Source organism: Eleginops maclovinus, chromosome 18 (genome assembly GCF_036324505.1).
Source record: "Eleginops maclovinus isolate JMC-PN-2008 ecotype Puerto Natales chromosome 18, JC_Emac_rtc_rv5, whole genome shotgun sequence".
In the NCBI taxonomy this organism is placed as follows: domain Eukaryota; kingdom Metazoa; phylum Chordata; class Actinopteri; order Perciformes; family Eleginopidae; genus Eleginops; species Eleginops maclovinus.
Genome location: NC_086366.1, coordinates 12,062,517 through 12,080,873, shown reverse-complemented (window position 1 = coordinate 12,080,873; position 18,357 = coordinate 12,062,517). Strand labels below are relative to the sequence as shown.

General features: G+C 40.5%; 2 protein-coding genes across 8 annotated transcripts in view; one reads left to right on the top strand and one right to left on the bottom strand.

The window, feature by feature from the left end:
• Positions 1-4,075, top strand: part of cbl (Cbl proto-oncogene, E3 ubiquitin protein ligase) — a 31,290-nt gene extending 27,215 nt beyond the window's left edge. The window contains exon 17 of the mRNA XM_063907770.1: positions 834-4,075. Coding sequence (XP_063763840.1) covers positions 834-1,129 — 296 coding nt within the window. The 3' untranslated portion in view covers positions 1,130-4,075. The remainder of the gene's footprint in view (positions 1-833) is intronic.
• Positions 4,076-4,876: 801 nt separating this feature from the next.
• The window catches only part of mcamb (melanoma cell adhesion molecule b), a 31,136-nt gene continuing 17,655 nt past the window's right edge, over positions 4,877-18,357 (bottom strand). Inside the window, exons 2-17 of one of the 7 annotated variants that reach the window (XM_063907764.1) lie at positions 12,792-12,916; positions 12,468-12,699; positions 11,663-11,733; positions 11,469-11,556; positions 11,153-11,332; positions 10,604-10,731; positions 10,368-10,512; positions 10,137-10,249; positions 9,683-9,824; positions 9,319-9,446; positions 8,988-9,129; positions 8,788-8,841; positions 7,803-7,823; positions 7,225-7,348; positions 6,582-6,693; positions 4,877-6,475 (exon numbers count right to left, since the gene is read on the bottom strand). In XM_063907764.1, coding sequence (XP_063763834.1) covers positions 6,582-6,693; positions 7,225-7,348; positions 7,803-7,823; positions 8,788-8,841; positions 8,988-9,129; positions 9,319-9,446; positions 9,683-9,824; positions 10,137-10,249; positions 10,368-10,512; positions 10,604-10,731; positions 11,153-11,332; positions 11,469-11,556; positions 11,663-11,733; positions 12,468-12,699; positions 12,792-12,916 — 1,805 coding nt within the window. In that variant the 3' untranslated portion in view covers positions 4,877-6,475. Of the gene's footprint in view, positions 6,476-6,581; positions 6,694-7,224; positions 7,352-7,802; positions 7,824-8,787; positions 8,842-8,987; positions 9,130-9,318; positions 9,447-9,682; positions 9,825-10,136; positions 10,250-10,367; positions 10,513-10,603; positions 10,732-11,152; positions 11,333-11,468; positions 11,557-11,662; positions 11,734-12,467; positions 12,700-12,791; positions 12,917-18,357 lie in introns of all 7 variants that reach the window. The other 6 variants (XM_063907763.1, XM_063907767.1, XM_063907766.1 and 3 more) reach the window with 6 other exon arrangements.

The window sequence follows — 18,357 nt, the reverse complement described above, 5'->3', positions numbered from 1 at the left end:
TCTTCCTGCAGGTCCTTACCCTGCAAAAGATTCAAATCGCTGATGAATAATTACAAAAGCCTCTGACTGGGTGAGCAGCATGAAAAGTCGACTCGGGTGTTTTTCTGTGACCTGATAAAGGCCAGACATTACACTGATTCTCAGGAAGCTCTCTGAAGTTAATATTAGACTTTGATATATAACCATGAATTAATTATAACTAATTTGCTCAGTATGTGCAATCACTGTGTGCAAAGGGTGAAGAGGAATAATTACTGCTGAGTAACATCAGTGACCCTAAAACCAGAACAGGAAGTGATTCCTGCAGGATTTTAAAGAATCCTGCTGTTGGAATGACCACTAAGAAGTCTGTGGAGGTTTGACTGCAACACACATTATGTAACAGAAAGTAGGAAAGCATTTTTGTGAGTAATATCCATCTCTCTGCAGTGAGCTGACATTTCCTACCTACACAGCATGATGATTGCCGGCTGCCTGCGTGGCCCACTAAAGACTTGAACCTTTATATCTGAGGACCAATTAAGTGTCCCTCAGACAAGCTGACAAGCTCTTGAATTTTAATTGGTCTCTCTATTGGAACTTTATTATAGGTTACTGCAGATTAAAGGTCAACCATTTCACTGTATAAGTGTAATTACAAAAAACAAACATTTAGCTTACTGTAGACAAACACTCAGGGTGATGTTTGCCACAGGTGCCTTCTTTAAGTAATCAGGATGTATTTTAAATGAGTTGTTAATGATTTCCAGTAAAATGTCAATATAGGTAATTGTATCACAACCTTTAAAATTTTCCAGAGCTTTAAAGGCATATCAATTCCCTTTTTATTTCAGCCTTCTCAGAGCCGGCGGAAGCACCAGAGAGACCGCCCAAGCCCCTGCCCCGACGAATCAACTCGGAGCGTCGACCCAGCCCTGTCCCGCCCGTCCCGGCTCCACCCAGTGGTGGGGCAGCAGGGGGAGATGCCAACCTTCAAATCAGTAGCGAAATCGAGCACCTCATGAGTCAGGGATACGCTTACCAGGACATCCAGAAAGCACTGATGATTGCACAGAACAATATCGAAATGGCTAAGAATATCCTACGCGAGTTCGTCTCTATTCCCTCCACTGCGCATATTCTTACATAGCACGCTCCTTGTGCCTCTCCCTCTCTCTCTCTTTCTCGTGTTCTGCTTTCTCGCCCTAGCTTGGCACAGCCGGGTTGGGTTAAGGTTGGCTCAGCCCAAAGCCCATTGCCTGCAGCACTACCTCTGGTGCTGGCTGACGCCCGACATCCCTGTGGATTTTTAACTGGCTGTTACTCCAGAGCGCTCAGTGTCTCTCGGACTCCGCGCCCTGCACTCCATGCGCTTTCAACAGTGTCTGGCCTTCTCTTACTGCTACTGCAGACCTCTTCGTTTTTCACAAGACACCTACGTGGGAGTGACCGAGCGTGTGCGGAACAATGACGGGACGCCGCATGGCGCAAGACTTTTCGTAGGATGCCGGGAAGACAGATTCTTATCTTTCATGTTGAAGCCTCTTGCTGAAATGTAACCAACACCTCACAAATAAAACTAAAAATTTATGTCTATATGAAAATTTAATATATGAGTAAATATATATTAAATATGTGTAATATATACAGTACGTGCATATACAGTATGTAAAAAAAAAAAAAAGACTTCGGCTTTGAGGGTTGCTGATGGTACAAGTGATGTTGGTAGACGGGGACCAGATACATTTGACCGTTTTCTCAGACTGAAAGACGTGAGAGTGAGAAGACATACATGTGAGGAAGAGTCAGGGCGACCTCCTCACCGTGAGTTCACTCGGCAGCTTTGAAGATGTGCAGCAGAGCGCTTCATTATGGATTCAGTCTGTTATGGCCTTTGATAAACAACGTTGCTTTGGTACTTTTTCTTTTTTTTAGAAATACATGCTTGTTTTGTCGTGTTGTATTTTTTCAAAGTAGCATGACGATGGTTTGGGGTCTGGACTATTGTCTGGCAGTATGTTTTTATAATGTGCAAGTTTGTGTATGTGAGCATGTTTCTGTGTGTGTGGGTGCGTGTGTGTCTGCCAGACTCCTCATGACCTGCTCTTAAACGAACAACATGAATGTGGTGTTACAGTCAGTATACTCAGACCCGTGCTCTGTAAACGTACTACTGCTCTAACCCTCACGGCAGTGTGTAGCTGTAGAGCCTGGCGCCGAGATTATTAGAGGACGTACTAATGTTGACGACCCTGCAGTACCAGACAGGCTAGTGTTGTGTGACCCGTGGTGGCTGAAACGTTTTCATTCTGTCTTTGTCTAACTTCATTGACTGGCTGGTCAACGTTTTCTGTCCAGCGCAGTCCAGTGAGAAGAAAGGAAAAAAAAATGTCATTGAATTACTTTGGTAATATATTATTGTTATATGATCATAGATATTGTTATTATAATTAATTCAGAAGTGCTTCACTGCTGCTACTATTGTTAGTGCTAAAAAATTAAGCCTTAAATGTACATTTGTGAATATTGTGTTTAACCGTCATTCTGTTTCTTTAGAGTGACAGTATCCTCCATGTTTCTCTGGTCCGTAATGTAGCATACTTGAAAGTACAAGCAGCCTGTGAGCCTGCAAGCCCTCTCAAGCGGTCAACTCTTCAGTGTTTTAAACCCCTCTTTTTTTAAATGATTTATGATTCTCTACAAGAGGACTCTGTAATAAAGCAAACAAAATGTCTCTGCTACAGACACCAGACATTTTGTAATAGACTCAATCACATCAATTTCTCTTCTCTGTGGGAGTTGCCCCCGCCCACTGAAGTGAATTGAAAGCTGAGGCTTTTTTTTTTTTTTAAGTAGGCTCATGGGTTCGCTGGCTCACCCCCAAGTCTACATTAAAATCAGTGTTTGGGCCAACTCTAAGAGCTAACTCAGGAATTATGTTTATCCCAAATGGCGTTCACTGTCACAAACCCGAGGAGACTCAATGGCGCAGACAGCCGCTCACCTGCCGTCTCTTCATCCAGGCGACTTGTAGCCAAAAGTATCCGCTTAATGAAGTCACATAAGTAGCCTAATACTCTTCTTCTTTTGTTACACTATAACTTGCACATTTTTTGTATTATTTGCAATGTGGCAGGACTAGAAACAGCAGCTTTGTTTCCAGGTACTACAAATGAACAAGGTGCACAAATGCAAGGAGCTTTTAGGTACACTGACTCTCCCTCTGCCATCACATGAAGAAGAATGTTGTCAGCCCTTGCTTTTTCTGGGTAATGCTGTCTGTGGACTGGAAGCTATCTCTCCGGCTGGCTTTCGTCTAGTTCTTTTTTTTTTTTTCGGTTCCTAGTTGCCTTGAGAAACTTCTTGAATGATGGGTAATGGACGGGGAGGTTCCCAAACCTCGAGACTGTACCAATGTTTTGTTGATGCTTTGAGGAGAGCATGTCATTATTGTGTATTATTTACCTTTAGTTTTTTTGATTTCGCACAGTATACCAATTTGTGCTTTGATACTGTCACTCTAAACAAAACGCTTATTGTATAGTTAGTGATATGAAAAGAAAAAAAATGGCTGTTTTTATTTCATTTTGCATTCCTGTAAATGTACTTTGTTCCAAAGGTTTTGTTTACTTCTGTGAATAATTCTGTGAGCAGTGCCATATGTTTAGAGATCCTCATCATGGTGAGAGTCAGGTTTATGAAGACAATTTGTTGGTATTGATCTGTACCTGTTGATCTCAGAAGGTGGTTGCAGTATTGCTTGTATTATTATGTCTTCTCTGCCTTGTCAGCCGCATCAGGCCTCAACGTGTTGATCTGTGAAAATGTTCCTTTTGTTTATCTTTCCGACCTGAAAGATAAACCAGGTCTAAGATCAGTACTCGGCCTCGGAGATGCTCGATGCGTTACAGCCCCCTTCCCCTCCCTCAGCCTGTGTTGGGGTACTTCAACTCTCTGCCATCAGAGGGAGCCGTTGTTCCATGTAGCCTGTCGCTTCTCATCAGTAAAAGGCATTCATTAACTTTTTGATGGTTTTTAAAGCTCATATCATTCTGGAAGTATGCACAGTGCTGTTATTAAAATTATAAGCAAAAGCTATCATGTGTGTCTGTTCTGTACAGGCAAGTAAATGGGTTTAGCTTGTACCTGCCATAACTACATGTCATTATTTGCCTGCATGTGATATTTCGCAAAGTGTTATACATGTCAAAACCAAACCCTTTAAATAGTTTAGATTTTAAAAACAATTATACTGGATTTTTCTTTTGCCATTTTTATGCCGCACTATACCATAACACTTTAACGAACGTTTTATAACCTTTTCCCTTTTTTACGAAATACTAGGGTGTGATTTCATTTATTTGATCAGCACTATACAAGTTTTAATGACCTTTAAAAAACATGGTTTATGAAAAGCTATACTAAGACTTTTTGAAATATATCATGACATTGTAATGGCTTGTATTACTTTTTGTATTGTCATTTTCTGTGAGATACTATACCAGGGTTTATAATCCACCTTGAATGACAGTTCTGGTTTAGTGAGCCAGCATACCATTAGATTTCTGATCTGGATTTGATTCTAGTCTACTGGAAATTGTTTAGTTTAGCGTTACCAGTATTGACCACAAAATCCAAACAAGACTCATGCGACACATTTAAAACCAAGGAAATTGTCTCAATACTCAGATTAGAAACTGTATTAATGTGTGCATTCACGAAAAGTCCCTACAGGAGAAGCATACTGACTGTTTTATGCCATAATTAGTATTACATTGCATAGAGATGCTCTGTCTGTGGAAACTGCCTATTAACTTAAGTATTAAATAAAATACAGAACTTTTACATGCAATTGATTAATATATATCACATTCCAACTAAGAAACATTGTAGGCTCTTCTTCTCGTTTAACAGTCAATCTTTATTTGGTATAATTTTCAAAAACTACAAACAATAAATTTGTTGATAGATTGACTTGAAAGTCAAAGGCATTAAAAGGCATTATACAGAAATCAAACATCCAAAACAATTTAACAGTGGTAGTTCTTAAAAAAACAGCAGAACAAAACAGACCAACAGACGGTAGGAAGGGTAAGTATGGATGATACCTGCATAATACCAAACATTGCGATTGTCTGCAAATTGAATTTGCATATGTGGAGTCACAATCATTATCCCCTCCTCAGAAGTGATATACTGTGCTATAGTCGTCATGTCTGAGGGGGGACTGTGTCTCTCAGGAAGCCAACTATTTATTTCAAGTTTCAGTCAAAGAATTACTTCATTAAACAGAAATGTGTATTTTCCTAATGAGGTCAACTTCATGCTGTGAACCATATTTACCATGGACCAAAATCTGTTCTACCCTCATCGTTACATAAAAAAAAAGAACTAGCGACAGAAATAATGTTCATTCACCTACAGTCACACTAAACAACACCACTGTTTCACATTAGAGAAACACGACTGCATGAAGAATAAACACAAAGAAATCAGTGCACTGAACATTCAATAGAATTAAACTAACAATAGTAATTATATTCCTACAAGGCTTTGGTTGAGTTGCTAAGGCATCTGTAACTTTTAACTTGGCTGTTGGCAAAGATTCAACACAAAACTACACTCTGAAGGAAAGAAAACATAAAACTACAAATAAAGTCAACCCTTCTAGGTTCAAAAGCTGAGCAGACAATTTAAGCACCCGTCTCACAGAAATATCTTCTTTTTAAAATTACGCAAACTGGTGTGAATGATGTGTGAAAAAATAAAATGACCTTTACGTTTGTGTTCAGAGATAAAAGGAAAAACTTTGGTGAGGCTGTAACTGGCTGCAGGCGGACGCATCATTGCATCACCAAAGAATTCAGTGTACAGACTTAAGCAGAACAGGAAACAGACTTTAGGTCAAAAATAAAAACAAGACATCTAACCTAAGCTTTCTTGCTCTTCATGAAGAACAGCCAAACAATAAAACACTATCTGGTTATTTATTTTTGGTAGTTTTTTTCTATATTGTCATTTTAAATAAAGAAATATATACATAGATTATAATATGTACACTTGTTAAAGACCAGTTTCCCGCTGCTCTTCAGTGATTACTTTGGCTGAGGTGATGCGTAGTCGGGTATAAAAACAGTCCCTGGTCAATGTTGTGCTCGAAGTCTTGTTCTACGGACAATCAGCAATATACAAGGCTCGTGGTAATGAGAACTTACGAGAGTTCTTGGTGTCGTTTTGGAAATTGTGTAATGTCATGGTGGGCTCAAATCCCTTTTCAGGAAAGCGTATTCTTGAGGAAATGTTGCCTGGATAAAAGGACAATCAAGCTAAAGTTGCAGCTCGGAGAAAATTTGAGTCTCAGTCGTGCATCATGATAATTTAAACTAGCTTGAAGGCATTGGCCGGTCTGAGCCTGAGAGGGAGGAACTGGAGCAGCTGTGGGTGTGTCCGCAGTCGCCTTCTCACTTCTGTTCATCCCGGTACTCACCGCTCCCCACTGCAGGGGGAAAACACAAAAAAAGGGCAGAAGGAGAGAGAATATGTTAATGGTTCATTCACATCCAAAGAACAACAGCATCACCAAAGAGTACGTTAATATCTACCTAGTTGCTTGGAGGCAGCTTTTCTCCGTTGACCCCGAGGAGCACAGCTTCCTCTGTGTTGTCGCTCTTCATCTCCACCACAATGTTATCTTTGCTGGACACCTCTTTGGTGCTGCAGGAATAAAACATTGAGTTTCTTAATATAAAAAGGTACACAAAGAAAGCTTTACAGTTTAGAAGAGTAGTACAAACATTCATTCACATTTCAAGAAAGATGGTGAACATTATCATTCATTTTGTGTCGAGAGTGTTTCATCCTGACAAACAAAAGTCTTATGTTCTCTCTACTTTTGGCTTTGATCAACTCTAGGGGGAAAATCCTGTCAGGGCTGCAAAATACTGCACTAAGTTTCCCAGGCAGTCAGTGTATGTGTATGGTGTCGGTCTGAATACGTAGGTAGAGTGCTTTTTATTAAAACCTTTAAAAGCTGAGGTAAAAGACGTTACTAAGCTCCATAGAGCCGAGAGAAACTGCAGAGTCTGTGATCGTTACCTGTGGTTCTTTCATATTACCTATACAGCTAGAATAACTACAATGCTGCTTGTTTTCATGTTAAAGTTTGAATTTAAATTACATTCACATGAGTTCAGAGGTTGATCTAGATACTGTAATAAGTGTGATATTGGCTCTTGTTTTACTCACAGGTCTTGCTTGCCGGACCGGCCGCAGATCTTGCCCTTTTTGTAGAGGAAGTAGAGCACACTACCCAAGATGGCCAGCAGCAGGATGCAGATTATGATGACTGCAATAATAACACCCTTGCCCTCTGCTGGAGAAGAAGCACAACAACAAACACAGGGTTACTCGCTGTAACTGGATTATGAATGATGGTATGACGCATAAAGGTTGGATACAGGATGGCATCAGGCAGGCTGTGCAGCATTCAACAGTGTGCAGGTACAGCAGAGAGCAGTGTACAGTGTGTCGGAAAGAGAGTGCAGCACTAGCGTCAGTCAGGTGACCTAAACCTGGCAACCCAAAGAGAGAAAGTCATTCAGGAGTGTAGGTGCGCTTCTAAATGATAACATGCACAGCTAGAGGGGAAGATAACAACTCAAATATAGTTTGATGCTTTGCAAAGCAGGAGAGAGTGGGGGAGCTCTGATGAATCCTGGGAGGTGCGAGAGAGGGAGGTGCTGTGGAGAAAAAGTGGAGAAAATATCTTTGCCTTTGAGATGGAGAAGTGAGGGGGATAGTCTTCAGTACCATAACATACAAACCTTTCTTGACTTTGTTTGGAGCTGCAGGAAAAACCACATGAGCATAATTATCAGTGGTTGGGTGGATGTCATAAATAACTCATATCAGCAGGCCTGACACAAACACACATACACATACACAGGCTGGCCCTTCAACAGAGGCCTGCACTGAACACATGATACATTTTAAGCTAAACATTAAGCCAGATAGGCTGCCAGTGGTCAGTAGCACTTCAGTCATTTCCAAGGGCAGCTCTGGTTGATCTCATTTAACCAGTGCTTTGCCAGAAACAACAACCAAGAAGAAGTTTTCCTCTGTGGGGCTGTATATTTCCTGGCATAATGTGAGAGAGAGAGGAGGCAGGAGGAGGAGGAGGAGGAGGAGGAGGAGGAGGAGGAGAGTAAACACAAGGCAGCACCCGTAATGGGAGTCAGGAGACTCGCTCTGAGTGCATTTAAAGCATCAGCTGCTTCCTAGAGTCACACTGACGCATGTGTGTGTTTGTGGTTGTGTGATGGGTATAACAACATTATTCTAACAAAACTGCAATACTAATAACACTGCTGTATGCAGAAGGTAAACCATGTTATTATCTGCTTTAGTTACCAATATGGGATACATAATACCCTAACAAGCAGAGAGGTACCTGGAAGCAATGACAACAATATCACCGAAACTAAAAATACCTCAGAGAAATCACAGTTCTTTATCAGAGTTACAGACACAGCTTTAGTGACCTTCGCTGGTCATTTCTGCAGCTTTAAAGATTTTCTTTTCTAGCTTTTATTTTTTTGGACTAACTCACATCAGCTCAGCCGGACCGTGAAGGAAAGGAAGGATCAGTGAACATGGAAGTAATAACCTTTACTGACAGCTGAAGCATCACTCTCACTCAAGTCGATTCCTTCTTATTGGATTGCGTTGGATGGATACATTTCTAGACTTTTTCTAGTTAATTTGAGTGGACTGGTTGGGGGCTGACATGGCAAAGTGACTGTGTCTTACTTGTGGAAACGGCAGTGTTAGTAGTGGTGGTGTCTGGTCTGGGTGTGCGTTTACCTGAAAACAAAAAGGGGTAAAATAAAAACAAAGACGTAACGCAGACAAGAAGGAGAGGAACAGAAGTACAGGGGGCAAGACAACAGAACAACACTAAGAGACGTACACAAAAAAAATCATCAAACCCATCAGCAGGAGGAACTCACTAGCTATGATGTTGAAGGTCAAGGCAACCGTGCCGAAGTTGTTGGAGGCGTTACAGATAGCCGTAATGTCAGAGGTGATCGTGATGTTGACCACACTGTGGATGACGCCCTTTGTATCCGTTTCCGATGCTGCTTCATGACTCTGGCACAAAAGTACAAAACAGTTAACACAAAGGTTTCCTTTTCTTCTACACAGGTAAGAGTACCTAAAACATCAAAGATATTATATTATTATATAGTAACCATCAGTTACTTATTTCTGGCACATCTTTTATATGCTCTCATTGTTTTTACATATCAGCTAATTTCTGTATGTATTAATGCATTGTACCTTTCCATCAGAGGTGTACCAGACGACAGTGGGAGCAGGGTAACCTATGACATCACAGCTCAGGTTGACCATCTCCCCAGAACTTTTCTGTACCTCTCTGAAATCTGGCCCTAAGATCTGTGGTGGGCCTACAAGGATAAAAGCATTATTTAACAACTTAGAAAAGTTCTCACATGACCCTAACCACTAGCAGTGCAAGTTGCTAAAACAAAAGAACCTCTATCCTTTAAAAACTGCCAAAAACTACAAATGAAACCACACAAAAATGGGATAAACCTGACACATTATGTCCACATTTATATTAATAACATACTTATTATGATTACATTGTAATTTAGTATACGGTATCAGTAACCGGATTTACCCTGGACATTAACAGTCAGTGTCCCTTTGGTTTCCATTCCCTCGATCTCCGAAACAGTCACCACGCACATGTACGTCCCTGCTGTTTCAATCGTAGCATTCTTCAAGTTCAAACTGTGGCCCATTGAAAGCTTCTTTCCATCCTACACACACACAAACACACACACATAAACAATAGAGGTTTAACAGGGATTTTAGTAGATCAGTCGGCTGCTTCAACAATCTGGTTACACAATACTCTGAAGAAGACTATTCAAAAAATCCTTTCCAAACAATAGGTAAAGTAGACTGAAAGAAAACATATTCAATTATCTTTTGGTGTCTAAACTCTTCTAATCAAGTTCGTAGTTGTAGGGTTTTCTACATGCAGTTTCCTTAATTTGTGTGTTAGTTTATAGTATAGCAAAATAAAGTTGTGGCATTTAGCGAAATGTTACTGTACTGCTTTGAGTGACCTTAAACCAGACTGTCTGTGTCTGGAGAGAAGAGAGGGCGTTACAGGTGGCCATCAGCTCGTCTCCCTGGAGAACCTCAACATTTTCAGGCTTCACAACAGCAGGATCCAGATCTACACACAAAACAGGGAGAGAGAAACAATATCAAACCGGGTGCATGCATGCTTTCATTCTGCTGGTTAAATGTAATAAATATCATTGTCAGTAATCATATCTGTGCAGGATGCTTACAGTTGACAAACACCATGGTGTTTCCTGAGACCTCTTCAAAGGAGTTCGACTCAGTGTCCGTGGAGTTACAGTAATAATATCCACTGTTCTGACGGGTCACATTTTCCAGCACCACCGATTTGTTTTCCCAGTAATCACCACTCTCCTAAATAATTTGATCAACACATAGCTTTTACATTTCTATGTCAAAGCTCAAAATGCATAAATAAAGAGCACAAAAGAGTAGCTGTTCTTACTTCATGTGAGATTGTTATGATTGAGGATGGCATATTCCCGTTGACATAGCAGTGAAGTTCGATGGAGTCCCCTTCCTTGATTTTACCCTTCGGTGACTCCACCAAAATAATTACACTTGTGGTGGGGTCTGAAACACAGAGAGGAATTCAAGGTCAGACCACCAAACGAAACTTCGAATTGTGCCACTCATGAAGTAAACGTGCTTGGAGCTTGGAACTATAAATACTTGAAAGGTGTGAATACATATATAAATATGTATTGTTCTGCCTTTTTCAGAATCCATCCCATCTGACATGTATTTGCATTAAGCACTGTTAATGGTCAAACATTAAACTTCATTTTAGACAAACGTGCGCTCCCAAGTGGAGGCTTAAATTGCAACATAATAATGGAAGTGGTGACAAATACTGTATAGTACTCTTGTGTCCACAAGACTGATGACATATTGTTTCATACCAGCAGTCAAAATGGGTCCGTGGATTTCCAAAACTGCGACTGTCTCGAATTGAAATGCACAATGCTGGCGTTAAACCATGTGTGAAACTCACAGTACACGGTGATGTTAATGCGGTTGGTCTCGGTCATCCTTGATTCTTTGGGAATAAAGTAGGTAACCTCGCAGTAGAACTGGGCTTGCACGTCCACCTTCATCACCTTCATGTTCAGCTCGCTCTTAACCGAGTACAGGCCACTGGACTCAGTGGTGATAGTCTGCACCGCCTTCACCACTGGAGGACACAGAAACATTTGCAAATGCACACAAGGGAAGATAAGGAGATGAAGAAAATTCATAAAAGCATTCATTAAGCACAAACTAAATCAGTGTAGAAATGCATCGCTGATGTTGATGTCATTCTGCCTCACCATCCTGAGCACCGCGTATTGGCGTGTTGTTTCTGTACCACGTGATGTTCGGCTTGGGGTAGCCATTTTTGACCTCACAGGTTCCAATCTATAGGAGAGGAGAGAGAATAAGAGAATTAAAAGTATTCAATTGTAGCCTGAAAGTCCATTCATCATGTTTATACGCTGATGTTCATCATTCAAAGCTTAGTTACCTTGGATGGTATTTCTTCGTTGATGGAGATCCCTGTTTGCACTCCCTCGATAGTGGGATGATCTGGTGTTGCTGCATAGGAATAAAGAACTAAATTAAAAACCAACAAAGACAACATGTTCTGGAAAAAAAATGTTCTGGAAAAAAACTCTCTGTTTGCGCAACGGGTCATTTGTAGTTTTAAACAGTTTCAGAGTCTGTTGTTGTCTGTTCAGTTGAGGTGTCAGTGACAGGTTAACAGCTAAAGTAAAAGTGCTGAAAAATGATGAGCTGTTTGGGGAAGTTATTTCAATAAAAGCATTTAAACTTTCATTACAGACAACAAGATGAAAGAAGTTGTCAAACCATTTGACATTTTGCAATAAATTATGCATCAAGCGTGAACATTGAGTGGGAGTAAAAAGAGTTTGAAGATTTATTTGAGTTAAATCAGAAGCTCTGAAATGTTCACAATTTAAACACAAACTACTGTATGTGAGATATGAAAAAATGCTGAATTAAATGATCAGATTAAATGGACAGAAAATCTAAATAAAGTTTATAGTAAAGACAAGATAAGCATATTAGGAATGAATATGAAGTTGTTGAAAGAGTTTTTAAAAAGTTCAAAACGGGTTCAAAAGTAGCTAAAGGGAGCACACTACACACCACATGTTTTACGACACCTTCTTTCAGGGGTCAGCTATTAATTATTTCAAATCTGGTGTTACTAGCTTTCAAGTGTGAGGGCTTTGTAATGTTTGCCATTTTCTCCTTTGTTATTCACACCATTAGAAAAGAAATGGCTGTGTCAGATTGAATCTTACCGAACACCTTCAATTTTGTGCGTCCCTCCGCAGTCCCATCTGTCAGAGTTTTGATGAGACAGATAAACTCTAGCTCATCCTCAGGCTGTACGTCGCTGATCGTCAACAGAATCTCTCCGTCAGCTCCGGTACCATTCACACTGATCCGCTGTGTGAACGGTGTGCCACTGTCTGTAACGTTCATGGTGCTGTTCTGGAGGTAGATCTTCTGCTTCTCCCCCAAACGATTCACCTAAAGACCAGAGTACAAACACATGAAGCATCGCCTGAATGGAGACCTCATTCCTCTCTGTGTAAGAGTGCAACAGGCTTGATGAAACTCACGTAGAACCACTGAATGATCATGCCGCCGATGCCGTCAGACGATGTGAACGTGCAGGCGATCTGAGCCGGTTCTCCCCTGAACACCTCCACTCTGTCCTCCATTTTCACCTTCACATCAGCCCACGCTGGAAAATAGAAAGACAATTCGGTGGTGGTGGTGGTTGTTGTTGTTGTTGTTGTTGTTGAATAATAATTCAACATTTTAAGTGATTTCATAATCAACCTCAATATTTGCACCAAAATTTAAAAAAAGCGTGTCATCTTACTCCTGTCTCTCATTCTTCACTTCATTTTTAACTTCAATTCAACCCTTTGCAGATAAAAATCTTGTCAAATTAAGTTTTTTAAATGTTTTTCAGCAAATCTATTTTGTAATATAATAAAATTGCTACTTTAGTCTTAAAACCTCGAAAAGGAGAGGGGGTTCAGCATGCTTTTGTGATTGATAGCTGAGTTGGTAACTGTCAATCCTCCAAAATCCATCAAATAAAAGAGTGAAGGTCGACCTTAAGTAGATGAAAAAGATGTGGAAAGTGTGTTGGCCGTTTCCCATTTGTGTCCATTACAATATTGATTTGAGGAGTTGTTTTAGCAATAACTAATACTTCTGATAAGGATTCTTTAAATATTTTCTGTGGGAGAAAAATTATGTAATGAATACCAAAACATTAAAGACAATAATGCTTTGTCTAGATGAACCCCAAATGGACAGGATTGTGGTACAACCGAAACTCGAGGTGAGAAGTTTGGACTAACTTTCTGACAAGAACCTGAGTTTTGGTGAAGAAACTAACTTCTGCATTCCCGCAATGTTGAGGCATGGCGACAACAAGATGAGAGGAGAAAGTCATGGAGGGTCACATGGAAGACAGAGATGCTATGACAGGAATGAGAAGCCCACCCATGTCCACATTAATGTGCTGCATTCCACCATAGCACCCTCTCACAGGAAGAAAGGCTCAATTTACAGGCAGCATAGTAGCGCCACTGTTCCTCCATGATCCGTCTCTGAAGAACGAGTGGTTTTCCCCTTCCAAGGTTTCTAACCATCCTACTAGTCTATAGGAAGGACCCCCAATTACACTTTACATCGCATGTATGTCAGTGGAAGTATGCAATGCCAATGGGAGCGGTCGCCTGGAGGTGACGAGGCTGCCAGGTTTGATTTAGCCCTTCCTGACTGTCTGTGCATTGTGTTGATGACTGTAGCTTTTCTATGAGTTTCTGTCAAGAGCCGCTCAGAGGAATGTAATTCGTGGCCCATCTGTGTTCCGCCTTTTAACTTGTTAAACTCAAGAAGCACAACAGACAATATGCAAAAAATACACAGGAAAAGTTTGTTTTACAGTGTATTTTTTGCGATGAAATTATGCTGGAAGTTCACATCGTGATCTCCAAGACTAAGAATTCTACAGCTTAATCTTGTCTTCATCAGGAAGAAGAAGTGGGATTTAGAAGGCAGCTCTGGAAAAAGCTATTGAGTTGAATTAGATTTTGAAAGAAGAAGGAGCCCTTTCTTTCTCACACATATGCATTTATAAAATTGCCCCTCCTGTTACACTACAGTTGAGCTTTTACCATTATAATGACTTAAATATGGCCACTGGTCAGGCAACGCTGCATTAGTTAATTTATGTAGTCTAAATGTATCACTTAAATTCAAAAACTGTAAACACAAATGAGTGATTTTCAACCATAAGTGAGCAGCAGAGCATTTTTTAAACAGTGAAAAGACTAGGTACATGATTGTGTTTGTTTTCATGCGGACTTAGGGAGCTATGATACTGAGTCTGGTAAACAAAGACAATACCAGGAAAAGCTATCAAATGTGAAGTCTTGCATTCAAGTGAATGACGATAACACCAGAGCTGCCTGCTGGTGAGTTCATTACCAAGCCGACATCCCTGCTCCACTCCTGGCCTTTCATTTATTCATCACCTGCATAACAACATCTACTGCATCTCACCCAAACTAAACCTCTGTTTACATCAAAACAAAACATGCCTCCCCCTTTTTTCAAACTCTTCCTCCCTGTGTCCAAATCTCATACCCCTTTTTCTCTCCCACCTGCCTCTCCCCTCCGCAGCGTTACGTTTAGCACCGGCTAATGGAGCTGGACGGATGCTTTCCTGTTAAAGAAATCCAATTAGTCGCTCCAACATAGACATTTCCTGGCTATTAGCGTTGAAAGGACAATGCTCACTCACTCGCAGCATCCCATCCCCCACCTGAGGACTTAGAGAAATGGGATTCAGGCAAATTCTGATTCTAGTTGGCATCAGACCGATTATTTCACAAACTCTTTTTCCTTCCTGTCTGAGAGCAGGAGTCTGTTTTCTCATGGGAATCTCAATCATATCTTATTAGTAATTTGACCGGCATTCATGTCACGCTGCATCAATCAGAGCAGCTCGGACACAAAGGCCTCGGATCGATCCTCTGCGATGATAAGAGGGTAGATATTGGAGTCCACACACATTTCATAATACTCCTAAATCAGTATGACAGAATAAAGCTGAGCACCGGACAGCGACACGCTGTGAGAGGGCCTTTTATGTTTTAATGGCTCCGCTCAGCAAACAATTTTCTTTCCCCTGAGGAGTGTGTGATCGACCCCTGAGAAAACTATTTCACATGCTGAGTCAGAAATTTCCAAGAGAGAGGGGAATGTGAGGTGGAGAGTTTAAAACACATGGGAAACACTGTGGCAACCTACGACGTCATGTAATTACACATGGACGTAAAACAGATCCTCAGGTACGTGTGTGTGTGTGGGACATTTATGTTACAGAGTCATAACACTTGGCATTTAAACAAACAGGACCTTATTGTAATGATCAAGATATGGAGCCAGATATACCAGGCGATTAGCCTAGCATAAAGACTGGCGGCAAGTTAACAAAGAAATACATTTTCAATAATTAAACTTTGAAAGGGATTGTAAGTGCCTTTTGTTGCCTGTGGACAGAGCCAGGCTGGCCCATCCTGTTATTTGTATCTTTTTGCAAAAGTAAGCCAATTACATTTAAAGTGGTATCGATCTTCTCATGCCACTCGGGAAAAAATGGGATAAGCGAGTTTCCCAAAAAGTTGAACTGTTCCTTTAAAAAGTGACTCTCAAGGTTTGAATGCTTTATTCAGTAAAAGGATTACAGCACCTTTGTTGAAGTTGTGAAAACACATTTATGGTATAAAGTGTTAATTCCAAATCCACTTGAAAAAGATGTTGAATTAAAGCCTTAACTTCACCAGAATCCATAATAAAAGGGTTCCCACACCTCGTTGAGAGAAAAAAACCATACAAGAACAGCACTTAAATCACACAGGAAACATATCATTGCAGTTTAAAGGATATTCTGCTTTGATTTATGAAGCTAACTGAATCTGGGTCACTCACATATACCCACGCACATATACTGTACATCACAATTAAGTGTGTCAGCGCTGATCATGAAGCATCACAGAACCTTTTTCAAGGCTACAGGCAATTCCTTACAGGAATAAATCTCTGGTTCATCTGTTCCCCCCAAAACACATCTCATCTTACAAACAGCGTGGGTTGTATTCAAAGGCAAAATCAGGAGCACTTAAAAGATAAGCCCCACAATACAGCGGTTCTAAAAAGGGGAGCAGAGGCAGAAAGGATAATCTCAAGGGGGAAGTCTTATCAAAGACATTGTTTTGTCTATGAAGTCAAAGCTCTTTGTCAGGATACACAACTAGTATCTGTCTTTGCAGAGCAATGATAACAACACTTCCTGCCAGACCCAGAGTTATAAAATGTCTTCCTTTAGTTATATGACTACAGAAACATGTACAGAAAACCTCCTCTAGACACACAAATCTGTTGCCAGGTGACCAGCAGACAATCTTCCTTAAGGGTAATTTATTTTTAAACATTTATGACAGTATATTTTAAGCAGAAGCTTCAGGAATCCCTCTGATAGGTACAGTAGACAGATGAGACGAGGCATGTGGTTGTTCAAAGGCTGGAATCTGTTTTGACTTCCTAACCATGAAGGGTTTAGCCGACAGACTGCAGTCGACCTGCCCTCTCTCTGTCGAGCTCTGGCTGCCGCCCGGACCGCAGATAGTCATCACTGAGCCGGAGGACGTCCACCTTCAGCACATTAACTGGCATTCAAACCAGATTATCCTCCTAGACTCGTTGACATTAATCTAACTAGATGACAGAAAAGTGGTGCAGGTGCAGAACATGGTCCCAGCAGGACTTCTAGAAACTGACTGTATATATGACTAATAGTTCTGCACAAAAAACCCTTTGTCTCCTGTTTTAAGAAGTGATTGATGATTAATAAAAAAATAACGTATTTCTTTATTTTATATATTTGTTTTATAAATCAATTAAGGGACACAAATAACTTCAAGTTCAGTATTAAATCATCTAGATTGGCACTTATCAAGCTCCAGGAAAGGTTGTGATTTCAGTACAACTTCATTTAAATATTATTGGATATCCTTCACCTTAGCTAAGTGATAAAACATAACCATGGAAAACATTTTTGATCATGCTATTTTCATTCTTTGCAGATGTTAAATGGTGCACATTATGCACAGAAAACAGGGGGTATTTTTGCTAGTAATCTCAGTATAATTAAACCTACAATTATTCCACGTTACTAATAGTTGTACACTAAATAACATGACTTTTCATCCGAAACCTAATTTCTCTAGCAAAATTAGAATAAAATCCTAAATACTAACAGTCCGTAACAAGGACTAAGGCTTAAAGCAACTGCCTCAAGGGTGAAACTTTCAATAAAGCAGACAATGTGGGTGGTGTAACAGGAATAGGTAATTAAAATAGTTTATCCCCTAAGGTGAAGGGAAATGCTCAGCTAGAGTCATGGCAGTTTGCCCATGAAATTAGGAAACATCCTGCATGCGAATTTGACATTTTAACCTAAGGGTGGGGGATTTTACCCTGTGGAGACTATGAAAACGAATTAAATATCAGGATCATCTGTTAGCTGATCTGAATTGTTCTAGAACCACTGTAAATACCGGGAGTAAATCAGGTCAACCAGGCTACTGTCTGTCAGGATATATTTGTGGGCTGCCTGTGGTTAAAAAAAACATCAAGAAAGTATTTCATCCAATCCAGGGAAAAACTTGATCAAAGTGGCAGCAGAGACTGGCAGGATGATTGTTGAGGTCAACGGTAAGCAGACACCCAGCTTGAGATGGCTGAGCATGTCTGTATGGGACATGTTAGGTGGGACGAACCCCTTAGATTTGTTACAGGATATCATACAAAAACACACCCACACACACACTGAGGAGTTGTATCTAACTACTGTTCTGAACATGAGACTTGCCTCCAACACTAAACACATTATAACACGGTTTGCAAAAGTCTCAGAACACATGACGCACATTCTACTTCGCCATGTTTCATTCACAGGTTTCCAACCACTTGTTTTAGTGATCCACAAACAGCTTTACTGCTCTCTCTCTCTCACAGGAAATAAGTCCCGATAACATTCATCCGAAAAGAGGGAGCACCGTTTTGTTTGCATTACGGAGTCCTAATATAATCAGTTTT